The sequence below is a fragment of the Myotis brandtii genome, unplaced genomic scaffold (genome assembly GCF_000412655.1).
Source record: "Myotis brandtii unplaced genomic scaffold, ASM41265v1 scaffold137, whole genome shotgun sequence".
Lineage (NCBI taxonomy): Eukaryota > Metazoa > Chordata > Mammalia > Chiroptera > Vespertilionidae > Myotis > Myotis brandtii.
This window is the reverse complement of record NW_005354874.1, coordinates 4,320,027-4,335,647: the sequence shown is the minus strand read 5'-3', so window position 1 is coordinate 4,335,647 and position 15,621 is coordinate 4,320,027. Positions and strand designations below refer to the sequence as shown.

The window sequence follows — 15,621 nt, the reverse complement described above, 5'->3', positions numbered from 1 at the left end:
AGTGGTACCTTGATTTCTTATTATTTTAAAATCATAACTTTCACTATTATTTTAAGGACATGCTTTTTAGTTCTTGCCATTTGAGACTCATTTTCTTTCTTCATTACACTTAACATTCCCCACCCCCAGCTGTGATAAATTTTAAAGAAGGACGATAGTTGACTTTTTATGTATCTCACCATGTTCTCTGACTAAATGGGGTCTGTCAGGCACATGATGAAGTGCAACTGAAATTCACACGCAGACGGTAGGGATGAAACAGGCCTCCGGGCCTTCAGAGCAGACAGGAGGCCTGGGTGGAGAGCGGCCCTGCTCAGCATTCCTGAAACAGCAGTGGTCCCCCTGGCTTAGCCACAGCTACATCAGGTCCACCCTTTCGTTTTTTTGTCTTTCTTTTACTTTGTTTTCAAAGGGAAATGCAGCACTTGGGGAACTGTGAAATACACTAGGTAGATGCTTAGTTTCTCTTAAGCTAGGTGAGGTCTGAGGCAGGGACAGAGTGGCAGTGAGCGACTGGAAGAGAGGTTATCCACAGAGCTGTTGTAGGCTGAAGCCAGGTGTGTGTGTATCTATCTGTCTGTCTATCTATCTATCTATCTATCTATCTATATTTATTTATTATTTTTTAAAGTATATTTTTATTCAGAGAGGAAGGGAGAGGGAGAGAGAGGTAGAAACATCAATGATGAGAGAGAATCATTGATCAGCTGCCTCCTGCACGCCCCCTCCTGGGGATTGAGCCTGCAACCCAGGCATGTGTTCTGACTGGGAATTGAACCGTGACCTCTTGGTTCATAGGTTGATGCTCAACCAGTGAACCACACTGGCCGGGCAAATAGCCCTGTTTGAAAAGAGAAATGGGCATTAAGAACATACTTTGGATTGGATTTTGTTTATTGTTCTGAATGCTTAAAACAGACTGAGAAAGAAAACTGGATTCTCTTGGTGAAGCTCCTTCAAGAATACATAATATTGAAAATATAAATTGGGTTGTTAGGAACTTGTTGACACTTCCCTGGGTAATTATGATGAATAATTTGATGATAGCACTAGTAATATCATTAGTTTTTTAATCCCTAATTTTCTCATGAAATTTTGTATTTAGTACTTCATATTCTAATTTTGAGTGCTTTGAAATGTCTGGATATAATCTTAGATTTTTTCTTAATAGTAGTTTTCAGGAATACCTAGCAACTTAATAGAAACCAATATACCTTTAAATTTGAATGCATTATACATGCTGTGACAGAAATGACTGCCTATGTCTTTCATAACATTTTCTAAATTATCACCTATTTTTTGCTGACCTTTTAAAATTGTTTGCCATCTACTTGGCTACAAATCTTTATTACTTGATCACATTGTTAGAGGTGATATCATATGTTTTCATTTTTCTTAATTTTATAAATTGAGATTATTTGCTTTAAATTCAATAGTAAAATAAACCCAAGGCATACTGACCATTTGTTTAAAGCTGGAATTATTTGATTGAATTGGAAAATAATTGATTGGCTTATGTTTCTTCAGGGAGGGCATATATGTTGGTGAAATATAGAAGCATTTATTGTTGAATGCTTAGTGTTTCTCAGGTAAATTACTAGTGAGAATCTGTTAATTTATTACTATAAATTAGTAAATTCAGCACATCGATCTCTCCCCTTCTATAGGGAGAAAAGGCATGAGAACATGTCCTCTCTGAAAGCTTTTGCAAGACAAAAGCCCTGAGAGCTATGTGCATTTACTGCTGTCAGAGCCTGTGCAGTTGGCATCACTCATGTGATGAAGGATTGGAGTGTACAACCAGTTCCAGACAGATAGGACAGTCTTACCAAATCATTAAAAACAAGCAAAAACAAAGTTAGAGAAGCTCTGTCAGGTTTCTTTTTTTCTTTCTTTTCTTTTTTATCAAAAGATGAGAGACTTTGACATTACTAGTAAAAAAGGAGAAACATTATTTTAACTTAGATGTTGTACATCCCTATTAGAAGTAAATTGAGGAGTAAAAGGAATGGCCAATTCAATTTAGATGCATGGGATATGTTTTGGTTTTCCTCTGGGATAAACTGTGAGTCCAGTTCCTCCATTTCTCCTCAGTTGCAAACACTTTGAGGAAGATTGCAGACATGAATGCCCTTTCCTGTTACTATACTTGATATTAAGTGTGTGGAAAGGATCTCCCTCTGTGTGGTGACAGTACAAGCAGATGTATTCGGTGCATTCACTTTGGCCTGGTGAAATAAGGCACCTTATCAGAGCGAAGACCGGGAGGTGCCAGTGGGACGGTCTGCCGTGGGCAGTGGGGAGGTGGCAGGAGTGTTGGGGGAAAGTGGTGGAAAGGCTTTAAAAGCACGTGTTCCCCCCGCTCTGCCTCTTGGAGTCACTCTCTTTCAGCCCTTTTCATAGAACACATTGTTCATTCATTCTTTTTCCTACCCTTTCATAAGGAATCATTGTTTGCTTCTTAATGATTTACTCACGAGGATTATTTTAAAAGTTTTATGGAACTAGCAGAATATTTTCATTAACTTTGAGAAGCCACTTCCAGTCTTGCTTTGTTGGACAGCTGGGTACATTTTCTTCCCTAGTTTCAGCAGACTGGAAAGAAGCTGATTCTTATCAAAAGATTTTTTGCTTTTACTAAGAGTCAATTAAAGAGCTCCCCCCCCCCCTTTTAAAGATAGAATGAGATTTGTAAGCCCTATTAATTAGCTACAAAAGCAGATTATCTCCTAAAAAGAAAACTGCAGCATCCCAGGCGATTTAATCACACATGTAATGAGAAAGAAAAGTCAGTCATTATTTCTTAGGGCCTAAATTATAATCAGGAAAAATTAACCCATTTAATGTAGGATGAGATCAGCCATTTCATTTATATTTGGTGATGGTTCTTTCAGGGCTAGAAATTGCCATGCAATTTAAAACATTATAGTACATCCTTTCATAAAGCTATGAAAGTTGGAAACTTTCTATAAGAAAATCACAATATATTTTTATGGAGAATCACATATGTATATTTTTTCTTTTAGGTTCAAGAATTGACCAAGGAATGGACAAATAAGTGGAATGAGACCCAAAATATTTTGAAAGTAAGGACTATAGAAAGGTGCCTTAATTTTACTATGCTGGTTTAAATAGGTAAAACTTCCTTTTTTTTCAAATATGGCTGTTGTGTGCTTTGCTGAAGGTAAGGTTGTGGAGCTGATTAGTGACTCTTGGGGGCCTGGGGTTCTGGTTTGGTTTTGGAGAAATGGGAGAGGGAGCTATTGGAGCTGTGTGTGTTTGAACCCGTGGAGGTGATGTTGATCCCTGAGGTGTTTGCTTTCACTTGGAGTTTTTCCATTTTTGACTCAGCACATATTAAACTCCATTTAATATTCCACTTTGCCTTTCTGCTTTTGTTAAATGCAGTATAAAGTGATGTGTTAAATTAAATAAAACAACCACAGAAAACTTCCCATGGCAATATTGTCGAATAGGTGTGCAGAGCCATGGTTAGATTTCAGAAACTCCTAAGCCAGTGATTTCTCATTGGAATTTTTTTCTGTATGTCTCAAGGGTTAGACACTGATCAGCATATTTGGCAAGACTTGTAAAAGGACACCATTTTCCATACTCTGCTTCAAAGTACATGTTTCCTTATGTTCCCTTTTTGCTGAGTGGATCGAAACTCTGTACCGTCTGTAGAGGGTCAGCAGCACCAGGTTTGGGGTTCAGAATTGAATTTCGTGCTTTGATTGGATCTGTCTGACTTGATGCATGAGAGACTGTGATCCAGAGACTGTGGAATCCTAGGCTTGTTTTTGAGGCCCCCTCTCATATTAGCCAGGCTGCACATCTTGGCAGAAACCCCAATTTGGATCCACTTCACATGAAAATGGGGCACCGAGCTACCCTTTCATGGGGGTAAACTTTGGAAGGCCTGGCTTGCCATTCAGTTGTGTGTCTAAACCCTCTCTTGAAAAGTGGGGTCAGCCTTGTTACATAAGGTTCTCCATGTACCATTTCGGCAGCTCATTCTGTTCTGGGGGTTAACAGACTGTTTCTCATGAAGCCAAAGGTTGTGCCGCAATCTCAGTGGTGGTGGGTTGTGATGTTCCTGGGCTTTTTCTTTCCTTTCCTTCTGGTTATGATGATAATATATTATTTCCTCAGCTTCTCCTTTGTTGAGAGATTTTTTATGCAGGAAACTGGACAAAGACCTGACTCACATTTTAGAATAGTCAGGTATGGAGTACGCACCACCAAAGATGTGAATGCTTTTCATCGTTTAAGTGGCATCAACCGTCCTGAGTGATGCCACAGCCCCAGGCTATGAATCCTAGTCGTTTGACCTTTCATGGCACGATGTACACTTTGCTCAGTAAATTGCCAAAGAGAGAGGGCTCAGATCCGTTTCATTTAGGGAACAGAGAGAGCAAATAGTTAGCTATTTGAAAAGTCATCAGTGTACATAGTGCCTGTTAGCACAGGAGGGACCGCAGCAGGGAACTGAAGGACTTCCGCCTCGCCTCTCCCGCTGCCCGGCCTCTCCTGCTGCTGCAGTCGGGGTTGTGGTTTCTGCAAAGAGATCCTCCCGGAGCGCCACTGTGCAGAACCCGGAACTTTCCCTTTTGCTTTTTTCCTGTGGACGCCGACACTAAAATCTTTCTCCAATTCCAATTCTATTTTTTAAAAATAAATTTTATTATTTTTTTTTTCACTTTTCAGAGGAGGAAAATCAAAATGTGGCATGTGCTAGGGGCTAAAGGTTATGAGAAAGGTGGATGCTGTTGCAAGTTGTTCCCTTCTTTTGACCTTGCAAGCCCTCTTAGGGTTTCTCTGCTGGTGTCTGTGCTTTCAACCTGCAGTTGTTTTCTGCTCACCTTTGATAAGGGCTGTCCTCATCTCTTCCTGGAACACCGTGCCTGAGGGCTGAGGTGAAGAAGAGAGCTACTCAGATGTCTTTGAAAACATTCTGTGGAAATTGATGGGGAAAGTGTTACTGGATGAATCTGAATGGGTTTATATCTGTGTGGTTTGAATAATCCTTTCCCATATTTCTGCCATCTTGCCATCTTACCCTTCAGTGATGCTCTATAGAAGCCACTCCAACCCAGTGGCTTAAAACAACATTTATTTTCTCAGGCTTGTATAGATTGGCTGTGGGTTGGCTGCTCAAGTAGGCTTGGCCAGGCTGTGGGTTCCAGGTCGGCTGCACATGTCTCTCTCCTCTAACCAGCTGGTTGTCCAGAGCATGCTCTTCTCGTGGTCTTGGCCAAGGTACAAGCAGACAGGCCTCGTTACGCAAACACATTTCAAGCTTCTGTTTACATCATGTCTGCTAGCATCCCATAGCAAATCGCTTGGCTGAACTGAAAGTCAAGGGGGAAAGAAGTGTATCTCGCCTAATCAGGCCATGGCAAGGGTGTAAACGTATGAGCCTACTTTGAGATCAGTGGTCTACTCTGTACACACTGTGTTAAAATATGAATCTTTTTAGTTCCTGGAACTTTTTTTTTTTTTGTAGAGGCAGGCCAGTGAAGCACTACATCTCCAGGATTAGCTTCTTCATCAGGACCTGGCTGTTTACTCTGCCAGTTTGTTAATTATTATTCCTTCCAAGCCCCAATTCTAAACATCCAGAGAGAGACCTCTGGGGAGAAGACTGATGAGAGCAAAATACCCTGGGCATTAGAGGGAGATACAAGGACCAGTTTGGTGTTTCTTGGCACAGTAAGAACCTGTCTTGTTCCTTTTTCTTGCCCAACTATTATGTTTTTTATAGTTTAATATTTTTATTTTTATATGTCCTTAAATTTTATTTTTTAATTACAGTTTACATTAAATATTATTTTGTGTTGTTGCCCAACTCATAGGAGGAGACTCATAGGTATTGTTTGTAGAGAGGACTAAGGGAAGAGTATAACCCATCTTCTCAGCCACCAGAGTGAGCTTCATAATTGTTAAGCTGTCTGTGCTGAGTACTTATATTTCCTGTTCCAGTGCTGAGACTTGAGACTAGTTTGTCAGCGTGCATCGTGAGCAGTTGCTTCAGGAATATATGGGAGCCCATCCATGCAGGGTAAGGAGTCTCAAGTTGGTGTGGAAGGCCAAGATCCTTTAAAGTCTGAGTTTACTCTGAAAGTCCCTTCATTTCCCAGGAAATCACCAGATCCTGAGTCCTTGGGTGTTCAAAAGCTAAGGAGTAACTTCCTTCCTTTCTTTTTAATCTAATCTGTGGCTTTGCTTGCTCTGGATGAGTGAAATCCAAGGTCATGTTGAATGGGGGTGGAGAGAGAGTGAAAGGCTGCTGGGTGGACACGTGTCTGACAAAAGGCACTGGCTGTTCTCAGCCAAGCTGGTGGCACCGTGGTGATAAGGATGAGGCTTCCGGCTTTGTCCTTTATAACTTGGATCTTAGGCTTCAGTTGTCTTTCTAACTCCCTGGGTCCTGCCACTAATCCACAGTTGTCACATACCCTAGTTCCCAGCTTGAAAATCATGGTGGATGGTGACCTCTTCCTTACATCCCAGTTAGCAGGGTATGAGATAATAAAGTACTTGGGATTACTATGAAATCAGCTAATGGCAGCAGAAAGTGTGTTTATCTTCAAGAGGTAGTTCTCAGGCAGTTAGATAATGAGAGTTTTATTATCCCCTACAATGTACTCTCTTGCCTCTTAATCTACCTTCCTTTTTTTCATTAATCTTCATTTTCTAGAAAATTAGAGTCCAAACTTCCCTGCTTCGCTCCCAAAGGCAGTGGTTTCCTCTGTTTCACAGGTCCTATCACACAGTCCTCTGTGCCCCACACCCCCAGCATCCCTCCCTGCCTTGCCAGATGTGTCGCTGGTCCCTGCAGGAACCGGGCAGTGTGTGTTTTGGTGTCTCTGGGCTTTTGACTGTGTTTCTCTATCATCTGAGGTATTTCCCCTTTCTGTGCCTGTCAGATTCCACTTTGAAGCTCTCTGATCACTTGTCTCTCCCACTTCCCAGTAGAATGATTTTGTTTTACTCTGGCTTTTACAGCATTTGGTTTTATTTCTGTCATAGTATTCATCATCTGATGAATTGGCATCCTCTGAATTTGGTGGTCTTGGTATTTCCCTCCAAACAGAAGCAGGATCTGGGCAAAGACTGGTTCTATCATTCTGTGTACCTACTCCTGGAACTCTGCTTCTCAACAAGCAGGTGTGCTGTGAAAATTTGCTGGATTAAAGTAGTATCAAGAAGCAAAAAACAAAAACCGTACTTTATTTGCTAGGGCTGGCAGAATGAAATGCCACAGACTGTGTGGGGTAAACAGGAGAAATGTATCTGCTCACAGTTCTGGAGGCTAGAACTCAAGATCAAGGTGTGTGCAGGGTTGGTTTCTCCTGAGGCTTCTCTCCTTGGCTGTGGATGGCCTCTCTGTGTCCTCATATGACCCTTTCTCTGCATGCCTGCTGCACCCCTGGCCGGCCTCTGTGTTTTAATCTCCTCTTATAAGAACACCATTCAGATTGAATTAGGGCTCTCCCCAAGGGCTTCGCTTTAACTTAATTACCTCTTCAAATGCCTTCTCTCCAAATACAGTCACATTCTGATGTACTGGGAGTAGGGCTTCAACATGTGACTTTTAGGGGGACACATTTCAGCCCATAACAATTTTGGACCATTCAGATCTGATGACCCAGTGGGAAAAGTAGCAGGGAGTGTTGTGCAGGCAGTGGGCTCGCCCTAGGCCCTAGTAATGCTCCTATCTATGCATTCCATCTTATTTCTCTCATTTCTACTTGAAAGGCTTCTATATTCTTGTGTATTTTCATTCTTCAAAAGATATGGCTGAATTCCTCTTGAATGTAGTCCAGTCGTTTCTTTAGGTCAGTTAGATCTTTGCTGTTCAAAGCATGGTTCTTGGACCAGAAGCATCAGCGTCATTGGGGAGCTGGTTGAAAGTGCAAGCCCTCGGCCCCATCGCAGGCTTCCTGCATCAGATCTGCATTTTAATAAGATTCCCAGGGGATGCTTCTGCTCCTTAAAGTTTGAGTGCTGAGTCAGAAAAGCTGAGGGAAGGTGGAGCAGCCTTGGACTCAGATCCTTTCTCCCCCTTCTCCTGCTCTGCCCTATAGAGCTGGGGCTGGCCCGTGTGAGCTGTCCTTCCCTGGGCTCCCGGGAGAAGTACTGTGAGAGAAACCAGACCCTGCCCCCCTGGCCTCTGCTGCATCCACATGGCCCCTCCCATGAACAGTTCTGCCTCCAAAAACACTCCTAGTCCCTTTGTCCCTCCTGCCCAGGGGTGATGCTGGTTTCCTGCTGTTGTCACCTTGTGGGTGGCCTCACCGTCCAGATGGCTTCCCCTGTCCTCCTTCCACCGAATGACCAATTTCCCATGTTAAAGTTGCTGGGACTTAGACACTGGAGTAGCTTCTGTTTCATGGCTAGACATGTGTCATGTCAGAGTCCTCATCCTAGTCTCTTGACACGTGCTGCCAGGTCCTCCAAGTCCACGTTAACATCTCTTCTCTTTTTGGCTTATCCCTCTACAGTCCCCTGGAATGCTGCCCCATGAGTTTAATGCTCATCCTGCTGGACTTGCATTAAACTGCCATCTCTCTCTTGGGACTTGGAACTTAATGTTGAGATAAATGCAGCTTCTCCGGGCCCTGGGATCAGTGCATTCCCGAGGCCTTACTGTCAGTCCCCTTTTGCATAGCATCAGTAGTGCACTGACTGCTTTGTGATTGAAGTGGTTTATAAAGTGACTGCTAAATACCCTTCTCATGTACCTTTTGGCCTGGCTTTTTATAAATGTGTTATTGCTGATGAGTTTTTCATAATGTAGGATACCCAAATTCTTTGTCCACACTCCCTGTCTCCCCCTACCCCACCCTTTTTGGTTTGTCTGCTCTGTATACATTTTGGTTTCTTTGTTCTAGGGTTTTATAAATGATTGGAAAAAAAAAAAAGCTTGAAGATATGCTATCTGACTTCTAGATACTCCCTAAGCTCCGTGCTTCAGAATAAATCACAGAGAGTTTGGGCTGCAGCGTCACGCTGACTGACAGATGGTGCGCCAGAAGGGGAGCTGACTGTGTGCAGTGTCTGTCCAGAGCCCAACTGCAGAGCGGGGCTTGCAGCCCCGACAGTGCTCTCAGCTTGAATCCCTCCAGCACTGGTTATTCTTCTCACTTCTTAATATATAGGTTCTCTTTCTTACAGAATACATAGCCTTTGATTACTCCCGTGCCTGACTTGCTCTGTGTTTTCATTGTCCTGCTCAGGACATCTGACTGTGGCTCGCACCGGGGTAGGAGGCAGGGAGCAGGCCGCTCATGTGCAGGGTCCCTAACTGGGGAGTCTTGTCCTTGAACATCAGTGAGCTATTTGTATAAAAGTTGTATTAAAGTTGTTTGTTTGTTTTTTCAGACACTAATTATATTGATTTTTCTTAAACACAGTGAACAATGTTGAATTAGATTTGGAGGATGGAGCATATTTGAGTCTATGTGTTGATGGGATTCTAATGCAAAGGATTTAAGTTTAAATTGTGCTGGTGTCTTAATATTCCATTTTCCGGCCATAGAGGAGGCAGGCTACTACAAGTCCGTGGCAGGAGTGGGTAACACATTGATGGAAGAAATTTTTTTTAGTCTTTCTTATTTCTTTTAACTAATAAGAAATGTAGTAACATGAAATTGGAATTCTTGACTGAGTTTAAATTTCATGGAGAGGCATTATAAACCAATTTATTTCTGTTTTATGATAGAATCAGTCCTCTGAACTTTTGTCTCTGGACGATGATGGCAACTTATAAAATGTGTTTTCCCTGCTGTCTGCAGTTTTCCATTGCGCATAGAAGACTTGTATCGGGGGCGGCGTTGATTTGGAAACAGCACTAGTAACCAGGTGTGTGGTCCTCTGGCTTCCTGTTGCTCAGGGCACTGAATCCTCTGGTGTCCAGGTCACTTATGAACAAAGCACTGGAAAGGCAACAGTTTTGTGGCCTGTGCATCCTTCAGAATCAGTTAATCTTTTCTTGGTACAAAAATTGAAGCTGGGAGGTAGCTCGAGGATAGAATTTTATTTGTGGACAGCAGTTTTGCTCAGATTTTGGATTAAGGAGGAAGCATGATTTTCAACGATGGGTTACTACTTTCCTTATCAGCAACTGTTAGGACATTTGCTGTTTAAAAATTCTGACCGCAGACAGTCACACATACTATTTGTTGTTTAGATGTAGCCATCTTAAAAATACAAAGTATTATCTTTAGAGCTCATTTGGCTACGTGAAGATAATGCATTGAATTTGCAAGTGTTCATCAAAGCAGAGATTGGCCAAAGTGGGAATTTTAGAAGTCAGTGTTCTTTCCCCTTTGGTGTTTTTTAAAAACATGTTTTTGTTGATTTTTAGAGAGAGAGGAAGATAGAGAGATAGAAAGAAACATTGTTGAGAGAGAAACATCATCAATGGGCTACTTCCTGCGTGCCCCCTACCTGGAATTGAACCCTCCACCTGGGCATGTGCCATGACTAGGAATCGAACCATGGACCTCTTGGTTCATAGGTCAACCACTGAGCCACACCGGTCGGGTACCCCTTTGGTTTTCATTGTAAAAAGAGTCAGTTCACCTCAGCACTTGCATCCATGTGCAGGTGATGCCTTTAAGACCTCAGTATTGGCCTCCTGGTTGGCCATTTTTAGTAACTTTAACAAACTTTATTTTCAAATGTTTGGAAGTGTTTTGGCAAAGAAAGGATAAAAGGTGGTGAGCATCCTTTTGCATGGTGATATTCTGATAAACTAGGATTGCTGCCTATATCCAGAAAGAAATTTCTAGCATTACTGTGAGTTTGAAAATATTCTCCCTGTAATGGTTTGCCCAGCTTGCCTCATTTTATCTTTTTCATCCATCCACCCACCCACTCACCCTCCCATCCACCTACCTACTCACCCACCCACCCACCTACGCACCCACCCATCCACCCACTCACAGAATCATCCACCCATCCCTCCATCCCTTTCTCCTTCCCTAATTCATTAAATACGTGCTTATTGAGAGATTGAGCGCATCTTATGTATTAGACATAGGTCTAGGCACCAAGTATATCCAGTAAGCAAAGAAAATCTCTGCAGTTATAGGAATCAGATCCATAAGCTAGGAGATTTTCACACAATTGGGCATTTTTTTGTAAAGCTCCATACCTAGTCCTTTTCTCATCTCTTCTTTTATCCCTTTAAAAATACATACGGCATGATTTCATTGATAAGAAATAAGTATAATCAATAATGATGGAAATCAGATCAGTGACTGGGAAGGGAATGTTTGGGTGATGGAAATGTCTTGATGGTGGTGGTGCCAAATGTATACATTTGTCAAAACCCACCACACAACATTTTAGATGTGTGCTTTTAATTCTTTCCTAATTTTACCTCAATAAGTTTTTAGTCAGTTAAAAATGTATCTGCTAATAAAACAATATAGTTTATCTCTCAGACTTGTTTGAGTATTCAGATTATATAAAATAAATGTCTTACATTTCCAGTTCTAGTATTTTATTAATTAAATACACTTAAAAGGTAATTTACACTAAATGATTTAATCTATCTGTTTGCACTATAGCATTTTGAAAAGTTCCTGAAACATAGAAGTTTTAAAATTTATATTCATTAGGATGTAAGGTCCAGAAGGACACAGTTTTTATCAGTTTTCTTCACTGCTCAGTTGGTCTGAACTGCAATAACTTGGATGGATGGATGGATGGATGGGTGGATGGATGGTTGGTTGGTTATAAAGGCCCCAGATGGCTCTATGTTGCTAGAGAAGTTGTTTGGAGAAATGAGTTCATAAATGTAATGCGAATGTCAGGCATTTTTGAAAATGGGAGGGAATGATGCTTGCTTCTTCTTGTTGCATTGTACCTATCTGTATACCCATCATTCCTTCAGTTAGATCAGTGGTTTTCAGCCTGTGGGTCGCGACCCCTTTGGGGGTCGAATGACCCTTTCACAGGGGTCGCCTAAGACCATCGGAAAACACATATATAATTACATATTGTTTTTGTGATTAATCATTATGCTTTAATTACCTTCAATTTGTAACAATGAAAATACATCCTGCATATCAGATATTTACATTACGATTCATAACAGTAGCAAAACTACAGTTATGAAGTAGCAACGAAAATAATTTTATGGTTGGGGATCACCACAACATGAGGAACTGTATTAAAGGTTCATGGCATTAGGAAGGTTGAGAACCACTGAGTTAGATTATAAACTCCTTGAGGTCAGGGAATACTTTTCACTCATCTTTGTAACTTTCAAAGATACAAAGTATTCAGTGAATTATTGTTGAACTCAACTGTCTTCTTCTATTTCTGAGAAGTTTCAGGACAAGATTGAGGCTACATAACCATTTGCCCTAAAACCTAGTGGCCTAAAGAAACTATTATTATTTCCCATGATTTTATGGACCAGTCTGGCTCAAGGAATTTCTGCTCCTCTCGGATTGGTCCAGGATGGCCTCACTCACATGGCCAGTGGTTGGTTCAGTACTAGCCGGGGGTGATTTGGCCTTGTGTCTCTCATCCTCAGACTCATTTATATGGTGCCTCAGGGTCGTAGGAAGAACAAAAGAGATAAGCTCCAATGTCTAAGAATTTTTCAAGCCTTCACTTGCACCTCACTGGCTAATGTTCCATAGGCCAAAGCTAGTCATATGGCTTAGGGGTTAGGTGTGAGGGAATTACCCAAACGTACGGGGAGAGGGAGAGCAATGATTCTTTCCACTTTTGTAAAAAATAAACCACAAGAATCTTTGTCTCCATTCTTCTTTGTCTTCCCAACTAGCTGTAATAATTTACAACTGTGTGTGTATGTGTGAGTGTGCGTTCCTGTCTTTCCAGAGAAGAGGGTTTTTGAAGGAGAGAAGATTTGTGGTGGAGGGGGAGCGGTCACAGTAAGGATGATTTGAGAGAACGTTATGAGAAATTATGTGTCTCCCTGCTTTAATCTGCAGATGAATGTGGATGACTTTGTGTCTCTTTGGACAAAAGTCGCTGTCAGTGTTCCCAATGTGCAAAGACCTTATCTCTTTTTAGTGGATCCACACATACTATCTCATTGGCTGTTTCTTGATCTGAAGCAAGAAAAAAATAAAAAGATGTTACTGCACTTTATATAATATAAAGTTGTTAATTTGTCAACCTCTCATTAAAGTCAACCTCTGCTGTTAATTTCTATCAAACTGTGTGTTCTTCCTTTTCTGCTCCTGCAACTGTTTTTTTAAGATGAAAGGCAAAATAATAAAGTTCATTGTTCTTTGAAACTGGGGCTAGATAATTAATAGATGACTGTCCGGGCTCCAGCACTGGAGGTTGCCTGAAGAACTTGGCAGGGTCGGAGGCTAAGCGAACTATTCACCAAACCAGCTCTGATGTTGTTAATAATGACAAGTCTGCCATATTTTCCACGGCAGTTTTCATTCTGAGGGAACTGCTCATAAATAAAGGCATTGCAAGGATATGTTGGTTCTTCCTTTTGAATAGCGTTTCTGGAGCAAAAGGCTCAGAAAGAAGTCAAATGCATCCTGTTAAATGTTGGTACCATGCAATAAATTTTGAATACATGTGGGATTTTCTTTCTGATCTTTTGCAGTGAGGCATGTGTGCTGACGGGCTCTTACTGCATATTTATTGCCACAGTCAGGGAGGAAGAGATTGCCTGGTCATCTGGAAGTATGCTTTATGTACACCTGGTTCACTGGGTATGCTAAACTCCAGGGACTTGGTTTAGTTGACAGGGAGGCTTAAAAAGTGCCCTTTTTATGGTATAGTCAGTTTATTGTTCATGTCACCCAGGAACACATATAACTCACCTTGGAGGAGTTCTAAGAGCTGTGAGTTTGGAGAGGAGTGGGTGGTGATGGAGTGAGCCCGGGAGCCAGGAGATGGTTCTCATCCTGCTTAGCCTATGGTTTTTGTCATAGGAGAAGAATGTATAATCTTATGTTCTGGAATGAAAGGCCCTGTTAATGTCAATCATATCCATTTGGTCTAATGTGTCATTTAAGGCCGATATTTCTTTATTGATTTTCTGTTTGGATGGTCTATCTAGAGCTGACAGTGGAGTGTGAAGGTTTACAACTATGGGCTCTTGTCTGTTTCTCCCTTTAATTTTGTGAGTAGTTGCTTAATATGTTTCGGTGTTTCCTGATTGGGTGCATATGTATTAAAAAGTGTTCTGTCTTCTTAATGTAGTGTCCCCTTTATCATTATAAAATGTCCATCTTTGTCTCTTGTTACCTGTGTTATCTTGAAATCTATTTTGTCAGATATGAGTATGGCTGTATCTGCTTTTCGTGGATGTTATTTGCTTGTAGAATCGTTTCCTACCCTTTCACTTTGAATTTAACTTTGTCTTTGCAGCTTAGACAAAGTCCCTGAAACATAGAAGTTTTAAGATTTATATTCGTTGGATAGTGAGCCCATAAGGACACAGTTTCTATCAGTTTTCTTCACTGCTCAGTAGGTCTGAACACTGAATGGATGGATGGTTGGTTATAAAGGCCCCAAATGGCTCTGTGTTACAATAGAAGGCAGCATATGGTTGGGTTTTATTTTTTTGATCCAATCTGCTACTCTGTGACTCTTTATTGGTGAATTCAGTCCATTTTACATTTAGGGTAATTATTGATGTGTGAGGATTTCCTATAGCCATTTTATCTTTTGTCTTTTGGTAGCTCTGTACCTCCATTGGTTTATTTCCTTTGTGTTTTTGTCTGGTGGTATTCCTTATTTCTTTCTACTGTTTCTTCTTTTCTTAAGTTATGTGTCTCAGTTTTGGATTTTTAGTGTGTGGTTACCCTTAGGTTTATGAAGAAGAAAGTTTCATATATATAGTAGTCCTTTTTATTTTTATTTATTAATTTATTAAATCTGTTTTGGGTTTTAATATATTTTTATTGACTTCAGAGAGGAAAGGAGAGGGAAAGAGAGATAGAAACGTCAATGATGAGAGAAAATCATTGATCGACTGCCTCCTGCACGCCTCCTACTGTGGATCTAGCCCGAAACCTGGGCATGTGCCCTTGACCAGAATCAAACCCAGGACCCTTCAGTCCACAGGTTGACGCTCTATCCACTAAGCCAAACCAGCTAGGGCAGTCCTTTTTATTTTGAATGCACTTGATCTCCATCCTTCTTTGCAAATTCAGACCTTTATCCCCATTCTTTTTATGTTTTCGTTGTCACAAATTATCCCTGTTTACTATATAAGTTTGCTGGTGGTCTTACTGGTAATTTTGTGATCTTTTGTTCTTATTTCAGGTAGAATAACCCTCTTGAATATTTCCTGCAGTGGAGGTCTTCTGTTGATAAATTCCTCAGCTTCTGTATGTCTGGAAAAGTCTTTATTTCTTCTTCATATCTAAAGAATAACTTTGCTGAATATATTATTCTTGGCTGGTAATTTTTCTCTTTCAATAGTTTGAATATTTGTTTCTACCTTTTTTTCTAGCTTGTAGAGTTTCTGCTGAGAAGTCTGATGATAACCTAATTGGCTTTTGTTTTTAAATATATTTTTATTGACTCAGAGAGGAAGGGAGAGGGAGAGAGAGAGAGATAAAAACATCAATGATGAGAGAGAATCATTGATTGGCT

The 15,621-nt window shown here is 41.0% G+C and overlaps 1 protein-coding gene across 5 annotated transcripts in view; it reads left to right on the top strand.

Annotated features, from left to right (window-relative positions):
• Positions 1-15,621, top strand: part of KIF16B (kinesin family member 16B) — a 291,552-nt gene that overhangs the window by 62,314 nt on the left and 213,617 nt on the right. For all 5 annotated transcript variants that reach the window (XM_005860579.2, XM_014535047.1, XM_014535046.1 and 2 more), the window contains exon 12: positions 3,027-3,086. In XM_005860579.2, the coding sequence (XP_005860641.1) occupies positions 3,027-3,086 (60 nt within the window). The remainder of the gene's footprint in view (positions 1-3,026; positions 3,087-15,621) is intronic.